Below are 19245 nucleotides of genomic sequence, written 5' to 3' on the forward strand. Positions count from 1 at the left end.
AGTTGGATCTGGGATGAGGTGGGGGGGAGGGGAGATGAAGAAACTGGTGAAATCAACATTGATTGTGGTTGGAGGATCCCAAGGTGGAAGATGAGGCGTTCTTCCTCCAGGTATCAGGTGGCTTGGATTTGGTGTGAAAAAGACCCAGGACTTGCAAATCCTTAGCGGAGTGGGAGGGGGTGTTAAAGTGTTCGGCCACCGGACGGTGGGGTTGTTCAGTGCTTGTCTCCCAGAGATGTTCCCTGAACAGCTCCACGAGTGGGCATCCTGTCTCCCCGATGTAGAGAAGACCACATCAAGAGCAACATACACAATAGATGAGGTGGGTCGATGTGCAGGAAAATCTCCTCCAGACTCGAAATGATCCTTTAGGGCCTTGGACAGAGATAAGGGGGGAGGTGTGGGTGCAGGTTTTACACCTCGTGCAATGGCAAGTGAAGGTGCCGGGAGTGGAGAGTGAGTTGGTGTGGGGCGTGGACCTAACGAGGGAGTCACAGAGGGAATGGTGGCTGCAGAATGCAGAAAGAGTTGGGGAGGGAACTATATGTCTGGTGGTGGGGTCTGACTATAGGTGGCAGAAATGGCGAGGGACAATGTGTTTGTATCCGGAGATTCATAGGGTGGAAGGTGAGGACCGGGTGGTTCTATCCTTGTTGCGATTGGAGGGGTGGGGTTCAAGGGCAAGATAGAGGAAGTGGAGGAGATGTGGTGGATGGCTTGGTTGATCACGTGGGAGGGGAATTTGCAGACCTTGAAACAGGAGGCAATCTGGATGTTCTGGAATGGAATTGCTCTTCCTGGGAGGTGGAGAAATTGGGAGTAAGGAGAAGGGGAGGGAGGAGGTGTAGTCCAGGGAGTTGGTGGGTTTGAAGTAGATGTCCATATTAAGTTGGTTGCTGAAGATGGAGACGAAGAGGTCCAGGAAGGCAAGGCAGGTGTCAGAGATGGTCCATGTGAATTTGAGGTGAGGATGGAAGGTTTTGGTGAACCATTCAACTTCCTTGTGGGAGCATGAGGTGGCGCTGATGCAATCCTTAGTGTAGCAGAGGAAAAGGTGGGGAATGGTGCCGGTGTAACTACGGAAGATGGACTGTCCCACATACCCAATGACGAGGCTGGCACAGCTGGGGCCCATGTGGATGCCCATGGCTACCCCCCCTGGTCTGTAGAAAGTGGGAGGATTCGAAGGAGAAGTTGTTGAGTGTGAGGACCAGTTCTGCCAATTGAATGTGTATCAGTGGAGGGGTAACTGGTTAGGTTGGCAGGAGAAGAAGAAATGGAGGATTTGTAGGCCTTGGTCATGGGAGATAGAAGTATATAGGGACTGGATAACCATGGTGAAGAAGAGGTATTGGGAAATTGAAAAGTCATGGAGCAGGTAGAGGGCGTGGGTGATGTCCCGAATATATGTGAAGAGTTCATGGACCAAGGATACGGGACGGATTTGAGAAATGAGGAGGTGCCGTGAGTAGGGCAGGCAGAGACAGAGACAATCAGTTTACCAGGGCAGTCATTTTGCATAACTCCTGAGGTGATGAGTTTGTGGATGGTCTGGGAGGTGTTGGTTTGGTGATGGGAGGGGAGGTTGTGGTCGAGGAGGTGGTAGGAGGAGGTCTCAGTGAGTTGACGCCTGGCTGCAGCGGTGTAGAGGTCAGTGCGCCAAACTACCACTGCGCCCTCCCACCTTGCCCACTGGTTTGATGGTGAGGTTGGGGTTGGAGCAGAGGGAGTGGAGGGCTGCACATTGTGTGGATGAGAAGTTGGAGTGGGGGAGGGTGTTGACAGGTTGAGGTGGTCTATGTCACGGTGGCATTCGGAGATAAAGTGTTTGAGGGATGGTAAGAGGCCAGCACGGGGTGTCCAGGAGGAAATCATACAGTGAAAGCCATTCGGTTTCTGGTAGTGCCGGGTGAGATCCAGGAAAGCTGAACTTGTCTAGATTGAATCTCTGAAATCCAGTTACGGCATCTAAACCCTGGGGGGATAGTGAGGGAGACAGGGAACAAGGGTTGTGTGGTACAGCTCAGTGAGCACAGCTCGATGCAAGGCAAGCGAAATAAAATACCTAGTCCCTATTTAGTTTAAAGATGTTTCCACAGGGATACTTCCCAGAGGCACCGGCTGGCCACTCAGTGGTTAGCTCTGCTGCCTCACAGCGTAGGTGTTTTCAAGTGACTCAGATTTGATTCTGGCCTTGGGCGACTGTCTGTGTGGAATTTGCACATTCTCCCCGTGTCTGTGTGGGTCCCCTCCGGGTGCTCTAGTTTCCTCCCACAGTCCACAAATGTACAAATTAGGTGGTTTGGCCTTGCTAAATTATCCCCAGTCATAGAATCCCTACAATGTGGAAACAGACCCTTTGGCCCAACAAGTCCACACCGACCCTCTGAAGAGTAACTCACCCAGACCCATTCCCCTACCCTACTACTCTACCCCTGACTAATGCACATAACCTACACATCCCTGAACACTGTGGGCAATTTAACATGGCCAATTCACCTAACCTGTATATCTTTGGAGTGTGGGAGGAAACCGGAGCACCCAGATGAAACCCATGCAGACACGGGGACAACGTGCAAACTCCACACAAACAGTCACCTGAGGCTGGAATTGAACCCGAGTCCCTGGTGCTGTGAGGCACCATGTGTAGGCTCAGTGGATTAGCTATGGGCTTCAGGATGCTCCAGATTTGGTTGGCCACAGAAGCCAGCTACTGGTGCTGGCATGCTTGGTGCCAGTCTACAACCTGGATACATGGGGAAGGCGGGCAGCAGGAAAAGTATCTACCACTTGCTAGGTCCATAGAACAAAAGCGGACCAGAATTGTGGTGATCCTATGTAACATGGGATAAGCCGAGGGAGAGGGGCATTTCAACACAGCAAATTGAACAAGGAGCACACCAGTACCAAACCATAAAGCTCTATCAAGCCAAGCCAGAGAGGACAGGGCAATTGCAGATTCAATCATTAGTCCTGCCTCAACTCAGGTCAGGAAATGAAAATGGAAATAAGTGTTCCTGAGCAAGAGAGTGGGTGAGGATTATGACAAAGCTACAGATTGAAGTCCAGAGATCAGGACTGGGAAGGAACGTGAACAACAGCTGGAGGGTCAAGGTACAATGTGTGCTTCATGGTCAAAGGACCTATTGTCCACATTCATACTGTGAGTGATTGCAGATTGTTATGGAACCTCAATCCAATACCCCCCCACCAACCCCTTCCCCCCAAGAAAGCAAAGGGAGGGAATGGAAGAGGCGGAGAAGGATGGGAAAGAGGGAGAGAGTACAGGAGAGAGAAAGGAAATCATAGACACCCCACAGTGTGGAAGCAGGTCATTCAGTCCATTGAGTCCAAACCAACCCTCCAAAGAGCTTCCCACCCAGACTCACCCCTCACCAACCTATCCCTATAACCCTGCATTTCCCCATGGCTAACCCACCTAATGGGAGGGAATTGGAGAAAGAGACGGGAATGGGGAACACACACAGACTGAAAGGTGGTGTTCAGACCACACCCAATCTAATGTAATGGCAAAGCATGCTTGATGGACTGAATGTCCTACTCCTGCTCCTAAGACCTTTGTTTTTATGTTCAAGACTTGGTGCAAGTATGGGCACTCGTCAAGCATCTAGCCATTTAGGTTTGTTGTTGTGTGAGTAGACTCCTCCAATAGCTCAGGAGAGGAACACATTGTGCGGTGTGTTACTGGAATGTACAGGAGCTCTAGGCTGACTGTCGGAGCTGGTTAAATCCTCTCAGATAAGGCTGAACACTGTCGGGTTCCAATCCACGCTGATAGGCCTGGTATCCTGATCACCCTAAAACACTGCCTCAATTGAGTAACGAAAGAAAGGACAATAAAACCAGAAGGAAGTGTTATCTTTTGTTTCAATTTTTTTTGAATACTTTTGCTTTTTATTCATCCAAATACTAGAGGGAGGGAGAGAAATGATTGGCTGTCTTCCCGTCAAGAATCAACCAATTGAACAACAAAGAGTCTGCCTACATCTCATTTCTGGGAAGAGAGTGTGCCATGAGGACAGAAATGTTGAAGGGTCAATGAGTAGGGTGGTTGGAGGCAGGAAGTCATGGGATGACACCTTCCTGAATAACTCCAGAGTTGGCAACTGCAGGTACAGGAGCAACACTTGGTCTCCAGACTGAATACATGGAAATACATGACCATAGTATTGAATGGCAGAGCAGGCTAGAAGGGCCAAATGGCCCACTCCTGTTCCCATTTGTTCTTCTGTGTTTAGTATAGACCCAAAGGCTGGCATTTATTTAAATGAGGAACCCCACTAAGTCCCCATGATGACTGAACAATGCTCCGAATACCAAGCACATAATTGGCCCACTAACACTGTGACAGGCACAGGATCCAAGGCTGCTAGCATTAGCAGTGGAATCAGTATGTACATCCCACCACATACGAGTTCATGTTAACCTGTGACTGGGTCAGTGTGTGTGCTATCACGCTCTCTGAAATACACTCTACAGCCTTACCCTAGCCCCCCACCCAACAGGCCTTGTTATCACATGGTCTGCTACTACACACAACCCATTGTTAGCCGCGAATTGTCCCCATTAGCATCCATTCATTCTCCCAGGCTGACTGTTTCCAGCCCTTTTCTGTCTAACCATTCTCTCTTTGGGTTCCATCCCCGCTTATTTACTCATTGCCCCCAACTGCCACCCCATTTTCTCTAAAAAGAAAAGCAACTTTTTCGTAGCTACCATCAGTTCTGAGGAAGGACTTGCTGAACCCAAAACGTTAACTCTGATTTCTCTCTACAGATGCTACCAGACCGGCTGAGTTTGTCCAGCAACTTCTGTTTTTGTCTCTGACACGGTCAGAATCTGGCAACCCCGAGATAACATGCTAAAGGTTTTTCGCACTTAAAACTCTCCCACATTGAACCAATCCTGTCCTTTGAGATTATTTTTCTGATGCTGATTGTTTTGGAATGTTAGGTTTGAACCAGAATGGAGCACTGGTGAGAGCTCACTGGACAAGAGGCAAACACAGAAGCCAATGCTCCCCCTATGGGTATTGCCAGGCACTGCTCTGTACCACTGGTCCCCCAAAGGAAATTTCCTTAAGATGCCTGTTCCCCCACTCCCTCTAAAATGAGAAACATGCTGACTCCTGCCTTCCAATGAGATCACAGTGGCTCACTGGTTAGCACTGCAACCACATAGTGCCAGGACCTTCAGGTGACTATCTGTATAGAGTTTGCACATTCTCTGCGTGGGTTTCTGCTGGGTGCTCCGGTTTCCTCCCACAGTCCAAAGATGTACAGGTTGGATGGATTGGCCATGCTAGATTCCCCAATGTGTACAGGCTAGGTGAGTTGGCCATGGCAAATGTGAGGTAATGGGGATATGGTAGGGAGGGGTGGGTCTTTGGACGATCCGTGCAGACTTGATGGGCTGAATGGCCGGCTTCCACACTATAGGGATTTCATGATCACTTCTGGTTAATAACAGGATTAGGGAGTGTGTGTGTGTGTGGTCAGAGATCAGCACAAATTGAAGGTGAGCAGGTGAACAGCTGATGCACACGTAGGGCCCTGTGATCTCCTGGGCTGATTCTCATTTGCCGAAACAGGTTGAGAGAGACTATTCTAGGGGTCTTCCTCCCTTTATTGGTCCCGTCTCTCAGGTGAATCATAGCTGTAGGTGTTTGGAAACAGAGAGTGGGAGATGGGATAGAAACATTTAGTCAGGGTATTCCTGTCACTAGGGATGTGGCACAGGTTTATCAGGCCAGCTGATCATTTCCTGATGTTATTGTAATGGGTACAAAGCCCATCTCCCATCTCAGTTTCCTAATTCACTTCCTTGTTCTGGGTAGGGGCATTTGGTGTCATGAGCTGAACCCTCATTATTGGTGGAGCTGGTTGAGTCTGGAGCTCAGTGGTGTGTGTGAGAGTGTGTGAGAGTGTGTGAGAGTGTGTGAGAGTGTGTGAGAGTGTGTGAGAGTGTGTGAGAGTGTGTGAGAGTGTGTGAGAGTGTGTGTGTGTATAAGATAAAAGACCATCAAGAATCTTTGGGAGAGGATGGGATTAGCTTGGGACGTGTTTTCAGTTGCCCCTTTGACGTGGCACAGTCACATTGAGGGTACACCTATCTTGGGTACATGTGGACACAACATGTTTATTTGCCAAAAAGTCCAGCAAAAACAATATCCTTTCCACAGCTCTTTAGTCTCTCAGCAGTGACAAATTATTCATACAAACACAAAAATGTCACTGGGATTGTCCAAAATTCTCCTACAGACTGACCTGAATTTCATTTTCCACCCTCTCAATGACCTTCTCCACCAGCCTTACATCCTCCTCCAGGCGTACAGCTTTCTGAGATTTAACAGTTATTTCCTCTTTCAGTTCCTCTACCTTGATCCTGATGTCATGGCAGGATTTGGCCTCTTGCTGTTCCCTCTGAGACCTGACCACCTCCAGGTCGGCTGCCAGACCCTGGGCTTTCAGCAAGCAGTTCCTCAGTTTCTCCTCGCATTCCTCCAGCTTCTCCTTCACTTCTTTCAGCTGCTCCCGGAGTTCTCCCCCGTGGAGCTGCTCGGCCTTCAGTTCGTTCTCCCAGAATTCCACCTCTTCTGCCTCAGCACTTCTCTCGTCTATCAGCTCCTGGATCCTGATGATCTCAGTGTGGGTGCTTGGTTCACTGTCTTCCTGCAGCTTTGCGATTTCTGCTTCACTCGCCTCCAGCTCAGCTTGAAGACTGGTCAGCTTCTCCTGCTGACGCTGGAGTAGCTGGTTCAGCTCCCCTCCCGGACGGTGATCAGAATTTGAGGCCTCCTTTTCAGGCTCGCCGCCTTTGCCTTTGACCTTTCCTTCCTTGCTCTTCCCGAACGACCCCAGCCACTCTCGAGCCCCTTCAGCAAAATTTAGGGACTTCCTCTTGGCTTCCTTCACGTGACTGTTTTTGTCACTTTTATTCCGGAGTTTTGCCAACGGGGGAAGGCTCTGTCTGTGAATGTTCCTCTCCGGTCTGTGTTTGTCTGATACAGGCCGCAGGTTGAGGGAAGGCCCAGTGCGATTTAGTATCAGCTGAACATCCTTAGTTTTCTGGCCCCATTTACTGAGGGATGGCAAGAGTTTCTCCTCTGGTGTGAAATGCCTTTCAATATCCTTCCACTTTTCCTTCAGAGTGTAGCGTCCAGTCCGGCCTGCAAATTAAATGGAGAAAGAGAGTTGCTAATGCCAAGTTTCTGTAATATGAGGAAAGTGAGATGCGGCTCATAGTTTTCAATACAATAGAAAGAAAGGAATCTGCATTGATATAGCATCTTTCACAATTTGCATTTATATAGCAGCTCAGTAGACCTAAGGCTGGATAGACAAGCTTGCAGGCAGTTTATCCACCCCCTGTAGGTTGGCATGAGGATGGTGGCTAGTCACCCTGTGATGTCTGAAGACAGCAAACAGAGTTAACGTTATGAGTCTGATATGACTCTTCTTCAGAACTGAGGAAGACCAGTTCTGAAGTAGCCATGCCAGATTTGAAAGTTTCACTCGGTTCCTCGCTCCACAAACACCACCAGGGTCCACTGAGTTTCTCTGTGCTCGTTTCACATTTCCAGCATCAGCAGCACAGTCTGTTCTGAGATAACACGCGTTTCTTCAACGCGAATTGACTTTAACGGGATTGAGGAATTTAGACAGTTACTTGTAGAATGTGAACTTTCCTTACCTGCATTGGCTGTAACACTATACTGGCCCCATTAGTCTAAATGGCATGGCTATTAAGTGATTTCTTATAACATGAAATTGTGTGAAACCTGAACTATTTGTGTTATATCAGGATCGACTGTATTTTGCCTTTACCCACCATGTTTACTCTCTTCTGCCAAGAACATGCCTTTGTTGATGTCGGGGTGGGGGGGGGAGCGGGGGGAGATATTGGATGAGGTCTGTAAAATGCAGCCTCAGATCTCCAGTGTAAAACTCAAAGCTGACACTGTCTGAGATGCTATCTTTCAGATGGAAAGTTAACCACATCTGACCTCAGGTCTATCTTAGAAGCCCTACAGTATCAAACCAGGTCATTTGGCCCATCATGTCCACACCAACCCTCCAAAGAGCATCCCACTAAACCCACCCATCCTTGTAACACTGCCTTTCCCAGTGTTGCTGCTCTTCTTAACCTAACCCATCCCCGGATACAATGGCCAACTTAACATGGACCATCCACCTAACCAGCAGATCTTTGGACTGTGGGAGGAAACCAGAGCACCTGGATGAAATCCATGCAGATAGGCACTGGAAGCTTGGAGGCTGGCTAACGTGGTGCCACTATTTAAGAAAGATGGTAGGGAAAAACCAGGATACTATAGACTGGTGAGAGCCTGACTTTGGTGGTAGGCAAGTTGTTGGAGGAAATCCTGTATTTGGAAAGGCAAGGACTGATTAGAGAAAGTCAACATGGCTTTGTGCATGGGAAATCATGTCTCACAAACTTGATTGAGTTTTTTGAAGTGATAAAGAGGATTGATGAGGGCAGAGCGATAGATGTGATCTATGTGGACTTTAGTAAGACGTTTGACAAGGTTCCTCATGGGAGAGTGGTTAGCAAGGTTAGATCTCATGGAATACTGAGAGAACTAGCCATTTGGATACAGAACTGGCTCAAAGGTAGAAGACAGAGGGTGGCAGTGGAGGGTTGTCTTTCACTGGAAGCCTGTGACCAGTTGAGTGCCACAAGGATCAGTGCTGCATACACTAGTTTTCATCATTTATATAAATGATTTGGATGTGAGCAAAAGAGGTATAGTTAGTAAGTTTGCAGATGACACCAAAATTGGAGGTGTAGTGGACAGCAAAGAAGGTTATCTCAGAGCACAACGGGACCTTGACCAGATGGGCCAATGGGCTGAGGAGTGGCAGATGGAGTTTAATTTAGATAAATGTGAGGTGCTGCATTTTGGCAAAGCAAATCTTAGCAGGACTTATACACTTAATGGCAAAGTTCTGAGGAGTGTTGCTGAACAAAGAGATCTTGGCATACAGGTTCATAGCTCCTTGAAAGTGGAGTCGCAGGTAGATAGGATAGTGAAGAAGGCGTTTGGTAGGCTTTCCTTTATTGGTCAGAGTATTGAGTACAGGAGTTTGGAGGTCATGTTGCGGCTGTACAGGACATTGGTCAGGCCACTGTTGGAATATTGCATGCAATTCTTGTCTCCTTCCTATCGGAAAGATGTTGTGAAACTTGAAAGGGTTCAGAAAAGATTTACAAGGATATTGCCAAGTTTGGAGGATCTGAGCAATAGGGAGAATCTGAATAGTCTGGGGCTGTTTTCCATGGAGCATTGGAGGCTGAGGGGTGACCTTATAGAGATTTATAAAATCATGAGGGGCATGGATAGGGTAAATAGTCAAGGTCTTTTCCCTAGGGTGGGGGAGTTCAGAACTAGAGGGCATAAGTTTAGGGTGAGAGGGGAATAATATAAAAGGGACCGAAGGAGCAACTTTTTCACACAGAAGGTGGTGCATGTATGGAATGAGCTGCCGGAGTAAGTGGTGGAGCTGGTACAATTACAGCATTTAAAAGGCATCTGGATGGGTACATGAATAGGAAGGGTTTAGAGGGATATATGGCTACTGCTGGCAAATGGGACTGGATTAGGTTAGGATATCTGGCCGGCATGGACGAGTTGGTCGGAAGGGTCTGTTTCCATACTGTACACCTTAATGACTCTACATGGAACGGGTATGCAAATTCCACACAGAGTGTCACCCAAGGGTGGAATCAAACATGGATCCTAGGTGCTGTGAGGCAGCAGTGCTAACCATTGAGTCACCATGTCTATGTTAAAGATTGCATGACACTATATTTTGAAGAATAGCAGGGGAGTTAATATATACAAAATTTGCCTTTCACTTAATATTGCAAAAAGTGACAAGGTTATCTGATCATTATTACGTCTGTAAGAGATGGCTGGGTGTAAATTGTTTGCCATATATCTTACAACAGTGACACTGCTACATTGGCTGTAAGGTGCTTTGAGCCATCTGGTGGTTGGTGAAGGCTGCTATATAAATTCAAGTTTTTTATGTTGGTCAGGCTGGACTGTGAGACAGTAATCATATGGGCTGTTATGCATGAACACATTCCTGATGAGTTCATTAGCTGGACCATTATACAATGGCTGAGAAATGACCAGTGATACTATCAGCAGACCAATACCAATAGCCACTTTGTAAACTGTTTCTTTGTCCATTAATTCAGCTCATGTGAGGATATATTTGAAATAACCTATAATAATGCCTGTGTTAAATTGCAGCCTGTGGAATCCATTACAATTATGTCAAATGTTCCTTTGTCTGCTGTTGGTGTCCAGAACAATTCTCCTCCTTGGTTAATTGTCCAGTTTAGCTTCCAGCTCGGGTGCTCTGATTTTGTTGAGTAAGCTGCAATGCCTGCTGTTTCCAGCAGATGGGGCACTCATCACCTTGGTTGACCACTGTGCAGCTACATTGGACTAAAATGGTAATATTGGCAGCAAGGGGTTAGTATCAATTAGCAGAAAGTGAGGACTGCAGATGCTGGAGATCAGAACTGAAAAATGTGTTGCTGGAAAAACGCAGCAGGTCAGGAAGCATCAAAGGAGCAGGAGAATCGATGTTTCGGGCATAAGCCCTTCTTCAGCGAGGGGTTAGTGTCTTGAATCCACTGACGGTCTACTGTTGCGCCAATCTAACTTTGTCAGAAATATGGAGGAAGGTCCAACAGAATTCAGGATTTCGGGGACGGCTTTTACTTAAACTGCACCAGAGAAACTAACTGAATAGTATCACGTGTTTGACTTTTTATTAAAAAACTTTCTAGTTAGGTTAACCTCTTCTCAGTTTAAAGGTTCGTCTCTTCGTCAGAAACAATATTAACAGCTTTACTATGAATATTCATTACAGTCTGTTTCTCAACATATAAAGAAGGGCGCACATCATCTTCCTGACATTAGGCCTCAGGAATAAGCTGCCAGTCTCCCCATAGGCAGATTGCCCATTTGAATCCATCCAGTCTGGGCAGCCTTCTGGTAAATTCCTTGGTGGTGGTGGGGGGGGGGCATGGGGAGAGAGAAAGAGAAAGCAGGGATTGTGGGGCAAGGTCAGTAGATCCCAGGTAAGCCCCAGGGTAATCAAGCCTGTCCTACCTGCCAATCTTCCTTCCCACCTATCCACTCACCATCCTCTCTGACCTATCACCTTCATCTCCACCTCCATCCACCTATTGTACTCTTGCCTACCTTCTCCCCAGGCCCACCCCTTCCCTCCCATTATCTCTCCACCCCGGAGGCTTCCTGCTTCCTGATGAAGGGCTTTTGCCCAAAGTATTGATTTTCCTGCTCCACGGATGCTGTGCTTTTCCAGCACCACTCTAATCTAGACTCTGATCTCCAGCATCTGCAGTCCTCACTTTTGCCTAATCAAGCCTGTCTTAGTTATGGGGAGAGAATATATGCCCCTCTTAGTGCTACGTGACCAGGTGGTTGGCCATGCCAGAATTAGAATTCCCCAATTTCAAAAAGGGGTTGTATAACAGGGAACTATTATAAGCAGGAAACCAAATGACAATTTTTAAGTGCGTCCAGGGGCCTGGAAAATAACACAATCCAATATAATGTGTCACTTGGGCATCTTTTTGATTTACACTTTATACTTACAAAGTTGTCCTTTTTTGTTTCCATTTTGTCATCCTCCTTCAGCATGGCAAAGGCAGAATAATTCCCTCTTTAAAAACCAAAGATTTTATTGCCCTCTATTGCCAGTAACGTGTAAAGATGAAGCCTCTTTCATCTCCCAACACTATGTGTTTTGGAAGGAGTAAAACCATCAGAGAGAGTTATCAGGGAAGTAGATCCATTTAGGAAGCATCCCATCGGACAGAAATCCCTCCAACTTTCTGAGTGTGTCTCAGAATTACGGTTCCTTGGCTTTATAATCTGAAGGGGTCAGAGTCAGGGGCAAAACCCACAATCACATCTCTTCCCATCCCCCACAAAAATGGTCTACAGTCATTGTGTGAATTGAGAAGAGCACGGAAATAAATGTTAAATGGAGGTAGTGGACCATTGACTCTGCTCTACCATTCACCGAGATCATGGCTGATCTAATAGTCCTCAACTCCACTTTCCTGCTTTTTCCCCATAAACTTTGATTCCCTCATGGATTAAAAAATCTCTTGATCTCAGCCTTGTATATACTTAATGACTCAAACTAAATTGTTCTCTGCCAGAAAGAATTCCATAGATTCACTACCCTTTGAGCAAAGAACTTCCTCCTCAATTTGGTGTTAAATCGGTAATCCCTTATTATGAGATTATGTCATAGAATCCCTGTAGTGCAGATCGAGGCCATTTAACCTATCAAGTCTGCAGTGACCCTCTGAGGAGCATCCCATCCTATTCCCATAACCCTGCATTTCTCATGGCTAACCCACCTAGCCTGCACATCCCTGGACACTATGGGCAATTTAGCATGGCCAATCTACCTTGCCTGGACATCTTTGGACTTTGGAAGGAAACTGGAACACCCAGATGAAACCCATGCACATACGGGGAGAATGTGCAAATTCCACTTAGATAGTCAATCCCGGTTTCTGGCACTGTGAGGCAGCAGTGCTGACCATACAACCACTGTGCCAACTGCTAATGATCCTAGACTCTAACCTCTCAGCATCTATCCTGTCAGGCCTCTGAACAATCTTAAATGTTTCTTTAAAGCCAATTCTCATATTTCTAACCTCCAATGAGTACAGACCACCCCCCCCCACCCAACACCTAAATCCTTGATACGACGAGGGTGATCCTGCCAGTTCTCATCTGGAATAAAGTCAGGATGTTGAGGGATATAGGTCAGTCCTCCCAGATACCACCCAGCACCAGACAGAGAATACTTTCCTTACCCATAGCCTGTGCCAGGGCTATGACCACCTCCTGGCACGTGGTCTTCTCATTGACTCCACAGACCACTCGCTGAACCCCGTCCACCCACACCTTCAACTCCATGGTCCAAAGCTCTAGCAGGAGATGCGGGGGTGTGGGCTGAGGTGGCGAGGGGTGTGAAGAAGGGGAAAGAGGGACCCACCCCAATGCTGAACCTTCAAGATGACATTCGATGGCCGCTCCTTAGATGGACACTGAGCATGCGTCTCACTGGGGTGAAGACAGAGCCTGGGAAAAGAAAGTTGAAACCAGAACTTTGTAATGAAAGAAATACATCGCCTTTCACTGCCAAAATCACAACAGACAGCTTTAATGTGATGGTTTACAATGGCTGAAAATTATTGAATGGACATCCTGTTTCCACCATTTTGCTCACTATAACCCCAATACCAAGTCATAGAATCATAGAGTCATAGAGATGTACAGCATGGAAACAGACCCTTCTGTCCAACCCGTCCATGCCGACCAGATATCCCAACCCAATCTAGTCCCACCTGCCAGCACCCAGCCCATATCCCTCCAAACCCTTCCTATTTATATACCCATCCAAATGCCTCTTAAATGTTACAATTGAACCAGCCTCCACCACTTCCTCTGGCAGCTCATTCCTTCCATGTACCACCCTCTGTGTGAAACATTTGCTCCTTAGGTCCCTTTTATATCTTTCCTCTCTCACTCTAAACCTATGCCCTCTAATTCTGGACTCGCCCTCCGCAGGGAAGAGACTGTGCCTATTTATCCTATCCAACCCTTTGTTATTCTCAATTATATCCATCTCATGTTTTGTCTTGAACCCCCTTTTGCAGCTATGAGAAAACTGGAGTCCATAAGAACATAAGATGTCGGAGCAATGGTCAGCCATTGAGTCTGCTCCACCATTCAAAGAGGTCATAGCGGAAGGGGCATGGGGTGGACCGAGAGCCAGTAGGGGCAGACTGCCTTAGAGTGGCCGGAAGGTGAGAGGGATCGGGGCGGCGGGGGGGGGGGGGGAAAAAGGGGCTTACTGGGTTGTTGGCTGGGTCTGTATTTTATGCTTCATTCCTGAAGAAGAGCTTATACCCAAAACGTCGATTCTCCTGCTCCTCGGATGCTGCCTGGCCTGCTGTGTTTTTCCAGCACCACATTTTTCAACTCTGTATTTTGTGCACTTTTTAAAATGTAATTGGACTGTCTTATATGTATTTGTCATTGTTACTGTTTTGCGATGACTGCAAGTGGGATTTAACGTTTATCCTCATTTTCCTGAAAACGGTTTGAACGGTAGGGTTTGGGACCTACCCTTGCGGCTCCTCTCCCTTGTAATTTGCTGTTACTCTGGATACTGCTGTTAATGTTAATTGTTTTGTAAACTGTGTATTGTTTAATAAAATAAAGGAAAAAAATCAAAGCAAACACGGCAGATTGATATACTCAATTCCACATTTTGCCCAGTGACATTGACTTCCTTATTGATTAAAATCAGAAAACAATTTCTTTTCCCCAAAGGGTATTGAATAGTGAGATGGTCTTGTAGATGCAGTGGCGAGCATCCCCACCTCTGAACCAGAAATTCCAGGTTCCAGCCCCAACCTAAGACCTGATGACCAAGCAAAGTAGTTTCTTAACACAGCCAGATTGAGTTTCACATTGTAAATCTTTCCAACTTGCACCAACGACAGACGATAGGAGGAGAGAGATTCCTGGTCAACCATATGGTGGTAGAAAATTGGATCCTCCCCCATCACTGTCCATAGCTCCAAGCTACAACATGCAAATAAAAATGTACATTGCCATAGCAACTCTGAATCCTTTTGGTGGTGGTGGGGGGCGTTGGGGAGAGTGGGGAATGGGGCAATTGGCTGGGTGGCCTGTGTAGGTCATTAAGTGCTAACAGTGCAGGGTTCGATTCCATATTCCATCCTTCTTCATCTACCCTTGTAGGAGATTTGTGTGGGACCTGTCACTGGACAGGGAACACAAGAGGAAGACTGAACGACTTGACCTTTCAAAGGCTGTGATTGTGTTTTGTTGGTGGAGGGTCTGGAAGGTTGTGGAGCAATGTGGGTTGTTGAGATTGAAGTGTAGATTAACCATGATCTAATTGACTTGCAGAATGGCTAACCTCCAGTCTCATTAACCTTCTAAGTTTGTTATAATGCTGTGCACTTCCAAAGCATTCTCATGTTCATCTCAGTCATAGAGTCATACAAAATGGAAACAGACCCTTCAGTCCAACTAGTCCATGTCTACCATATTGCCAAACTGAACTCATCCAATGTGCTGCAATTGGGCCATATCTCTCCAAACATTTCCTATTCACGAACTTATCCAAATGTCTTTTAAGTGTTGTACCTGTACTTGCATCTACCACTTTCTCCACACGCGAACTATTCTGTGTTAAAAAAATTGACCCTCATGCCCTTTTCAAATCTTTCTCCTCTCACCTTAAAAATATGCCCCTAGTTTTGAATTCCCCCACTCTAGGGAAAAGACACTTTTCATTCACCTTATCTGCACCCCTCATGATTTTATAAACCTCAATAAGGTCACGCCTCAACCTCCCACGCTCCAGGGAAAAATGTCCCAGCCTAACCAGTCTATTTTTATATCTCAAACTCTCCATTCCCAGCAACACCCTGGTAAATCTTTTCTGAACTCTCTCCAGTTTGATAATATCCTTCCTATTATAGGTTGACTAGAACTGCACACAGGACTCCAGAAGAGGTTCACCAACATCCTGTATAACATCAACATGATATCCCAACTCCTATACTCAAAGGTCAGAGCAAACAAGGCAAATATATCGGTTATTTCAAGAAGTACCTGCTGTCTCTTCCTAAGTTGGCAGATATTTGAGGTCAGATTCCACGGCTGGTGTCAGCATTTCACTCAATAAGAAAACACAGCACCCTGTCCATCACAATTGACCTTAACACACGACAGGATACCGCTGGCAGGCTCAGGGAAATGAAATAACAGGACTGAGGCCAGTGTCCCATCACCAAGTCACCCTCTATTTACACATGGAGAGTTAGACACTGATCCTGCTCCATCAGAGCCAGCTCTCAGAGTGAACAGAACCTCTGACCTTCCTGTTTGTACCTGTCAGCCAGGGCTCCCTGATTGGACCAGGTTAACAGCCCCAATCAGGGAACACATGTACCACGATGCCCCCCTGGCTGACCTTGTCACAATCACTGCAGGAAAGGATATAATTGTATTTTTATTTTCAGTTGTATGTGTTTGATTCATGTCTACGATTAGGACAGAATCACAAATCAATGACTGACCACCTGGAAAGTAGTAAGAAAAAGGTTTGCGGGAGATCCAAGATGGTGGCGATGCAGTAGGTCTGTGTCTTCAGTTCTCTGCCTAAGACTCGGACAAAGTGGGACGCCCACCTTCACCTCACCTTTTAAACCATTCAAGATAGCTTTTGCGCAGCACTCTTAGTCATTTTGCATCAAACTTTAACAGTTTAGTCATTTTTAAAAAAGCACCAAAGGGCAAAAACTCCCGCAGCTCACAACAGACAGAGACAGCATGGCCGAGAGATTGAAAAACTCGAGCAGTGTGTCGGAGGGGCGGAGCAACAGGCCGCGGCCTCAGAGACTGCTGCTGAGTCATCCGTCGGTCAGGTCCAGGCCCTGGAGTGGCGAGTCCGGACCCTGGAGGAGCACATAGACAACCTCAGAAAAATATTCGGTTGCTGGGCCTTCCCGAACTGGAAGAGGAAGGCCAGTTTGTGGATTTCTTGGAGTGATGGTTCCCACAATTATTGAAGTTGGAGTCGGAGCTGGGCCGGGTGCAGGTGGAGTGGGCCCACCGTGTTGCTGTACGCAGGCCTGGGTCGCATCAGTGCCCACACCTGGTTCTAGCCCAACTCCAATGTTATAAAGAAAAACAAATGCTCAGAAAGGCCTCGAGAGTCCTGGGGAAGGATTCCCAGGCCATGATGTACAAGGGCTCCAAGATAATGCTATTTCAGGATTTCTCTCCAGTCGTGGTCCACAAGAGGAGGGCATTCGATGAGGCGAAGAAGCGATTGAGAGACTTAAATATTCAATACTCCATGCGATATCCAGCAACGCTGCGCTTCAGCCATGGAGGATCCGTTATAACTTTGGATCACTGGAGAAAGTAAAAGAATTTCTGGATGCTCTCAGATAGATTGCGGGACTTGAACTGCATGACTTTATTTTGCCATCCCTTTGTTTACCTTTTTTTCTTTCTCCATCTCTCTTTTACTCATCTTTCCCTGAGGATTGAGAGGGGGAGCCTGTTCTTTATTCTTTCTTTGCTCTCCTTTTTATAGCTCGCACAGCTTACGTGATTTGTGGGGGACGTTTTCTTTTTAAAGATTAGATTACTTACAGTGTGGAAACAGGCCCTTCAGCCCAATAAGTACACACCGACTCGCAACCCACCCAGACCCATTCCCCTATATTTACCCCTTTACCTAACACTACGGGCAATTTAGCATGGCCAATTCACCTCACCTGCACATTTTTGGATTGTGGGAGGAAACCGGAGCACCCAGAGGAAACCCATGCAGACACGGGGAGAATGTGCAAACTCCACACAGAGAGTCGCCTGAGGCGGGAATGGAACCGGGTTCTTTGGCACTGTGAGGCAGCAGTGGGGTTTTGAGTGGAGTTTTTTTTCTTAGTTGCCTAATACTTGCTGGGATTGTAATTTTGTAACTTTATATATTTCTGTTTTGTATTGTTTTATTAAACGTATCTAGGTGTTGGTGTGGGGGAGGGCACAGTGGGTAATTCACTTTTAACTCTGGTTTTATAAGACACTTGAATTTATTTCCTCCATTTTGTAATGCCTGGGCCAAGAGCAGGGCCTTAGCTGGGAGAGGTTATGGTGGGGTTATTGATAGGTAGTAGTGCCCCCTGGGAGCAAGAGGGAAAGTCTTTCAAATATGTTTTAGGAGTAGTTCTTAATTGTGTTGATTTAAATGTTTTAAAGAATTTTTGTATTTGTGAATTTTCTATGGTCTTTATTCAAGGTCTTATGGGTGGGGTTCTTCCTCCGGGGGGGGGGGGGGGTCTCGGGCCTTGCCTGGATGATCATGGCTGGCCATTCATTTAGGTGGTGCACCTGGAATGTCAAGGGGAGCCATTCACCAATCAAAAGGAAAAAGATATTATCAAGTCTTAAAAAATAAAGGATTGATGTAGCTCTTTTATAGGAGACACATCTACATGATAAGGAACACTCGAAGCTACAACAGGGTAGGTTTGATCAGGCTCTCTCTTCATCTTTCAGCTCAAAAAGTAGGGGGGTAGCCATTCTTATTTGGAAAAATCTTCCTTTCCAAATGTTAAGCCAGATAAAAGATGAGTCTGGACGTTGTATATTAATCAAAGCCCTAATATATGGAGAGGAATATGGAATTTTGAATATTTATTGCCCCCAGGCACACCCCTTTTAAATTTGTAATGGAAACGTTCTTTAAGTTAATGGCTTTCAGGGTCCACCATACAATTATAGGGGGAGATTTTAACTGTATTATTGACCCGAGACGGATAGGATACCTAGGAGCACTACGGGTATATCTCTGAGATCAAGACAGCTGGTGGATCTGAATAAGGAGCTAGGACTAGTAGATTTGTGGAGGTGTCTTCATCCCCAGGGCAGAGACTTTACTTTCTACTCTAACCCACACAATGTGCCATACCAGAATAGATATGTATTTTGTCCCCTTGATCCTTTTGAATTCGATACTGTCTTGTAAAAAAGGTAATTTAACTATTTCTGATCAAGCCGCAGTATATATGGAAGTCAAGACTAAGGATGATGGGAAAGGCCCCCGACATTGGCGTATGGATCCTTTCTTATTGAAGGATAGCAAATTTATAAAGTATTTTTCACAGGAATTCAAAACTTTCTGGGATATCAACTCAGGTCTGGCCAGTAACCCATCGATGATGTGGGAGACCACTAAGGCATATGCACAAGGCTTGGTCATCTCATATTCTGTGACCCGGAAAAGACAAAAGGGAGAGCAACAGCGCCTGTTCAAGGCTCGCCTCAAAAGCCCTATTGTACTAAATAGGATTAAAGTCTGGAGGATAATGTGATAAAATGAGGGTAATCTGCAAAAAACCTCCCCTTATACCCCTATAGTGGGAGCATCAGGTTTCCAGCCAGGGCTGACGGATACGCCATTTAAAATTTGGGAGTCCAGTGGTATCTCCTCCTTGGGAGACCTGTTCGATGGGGAGGTTATGATGTCCTTTGAGCATCTGCACCAGAAATTTGGACTGCCTAACAAGGATCTCTTTCGG

General features: G+C 46.5%; 1 protein-coding gene across 2 annotated transcripts in view; it reads right to left on the minus strand.

The window, feature by feature from the left end:
* Nucleotides 1-19245, minus strand: part of LOC122563295 (ras association domain-containing protein 8-like) — an 85562-nt gene that overhangs the window by 40544 nt on the left and 25773 nt on the right. Inside the window, exons 2-3 of one of the 2 annotated variants that reach the window (XM_043716998.1) lie at nt 12925-13192; nt 6399-7189 (exon numbers count right to left, since the gene is read on the minus strand). In XM_043716998.1, coding sequence (XP_043572933.1) covers nt 6399-7189; nt 12925-13027 — 894 coding nt within the window. In that variant the 5' untranslated portion in view covers nt 13028-13192. Of the gene's footprint in view, nt 1-6287; nt 7190-12924; nt 13193-19245 lie in introns of both variants that reach the window. The other variant, XM_043716997.1, reaches the window with a different exon arrangement.

Source organism: Chiloscyllium plagiosum, chromosome 26, assembly GCF_004010195.1.
Source record: "Chiloscyllium plagiosum isolate BGI_BamShark_2017 chromosome 26, ASM401019v2, whole genome shotgun sequence".
Classification (NCBI taxonomy): Eukaryota; Metazoa; Chordata; class Chondrichthyes; order Orectolobiformes; family Hemiscylliidae; genus Chiloscyllium; species Chiloscyllium plagiosum.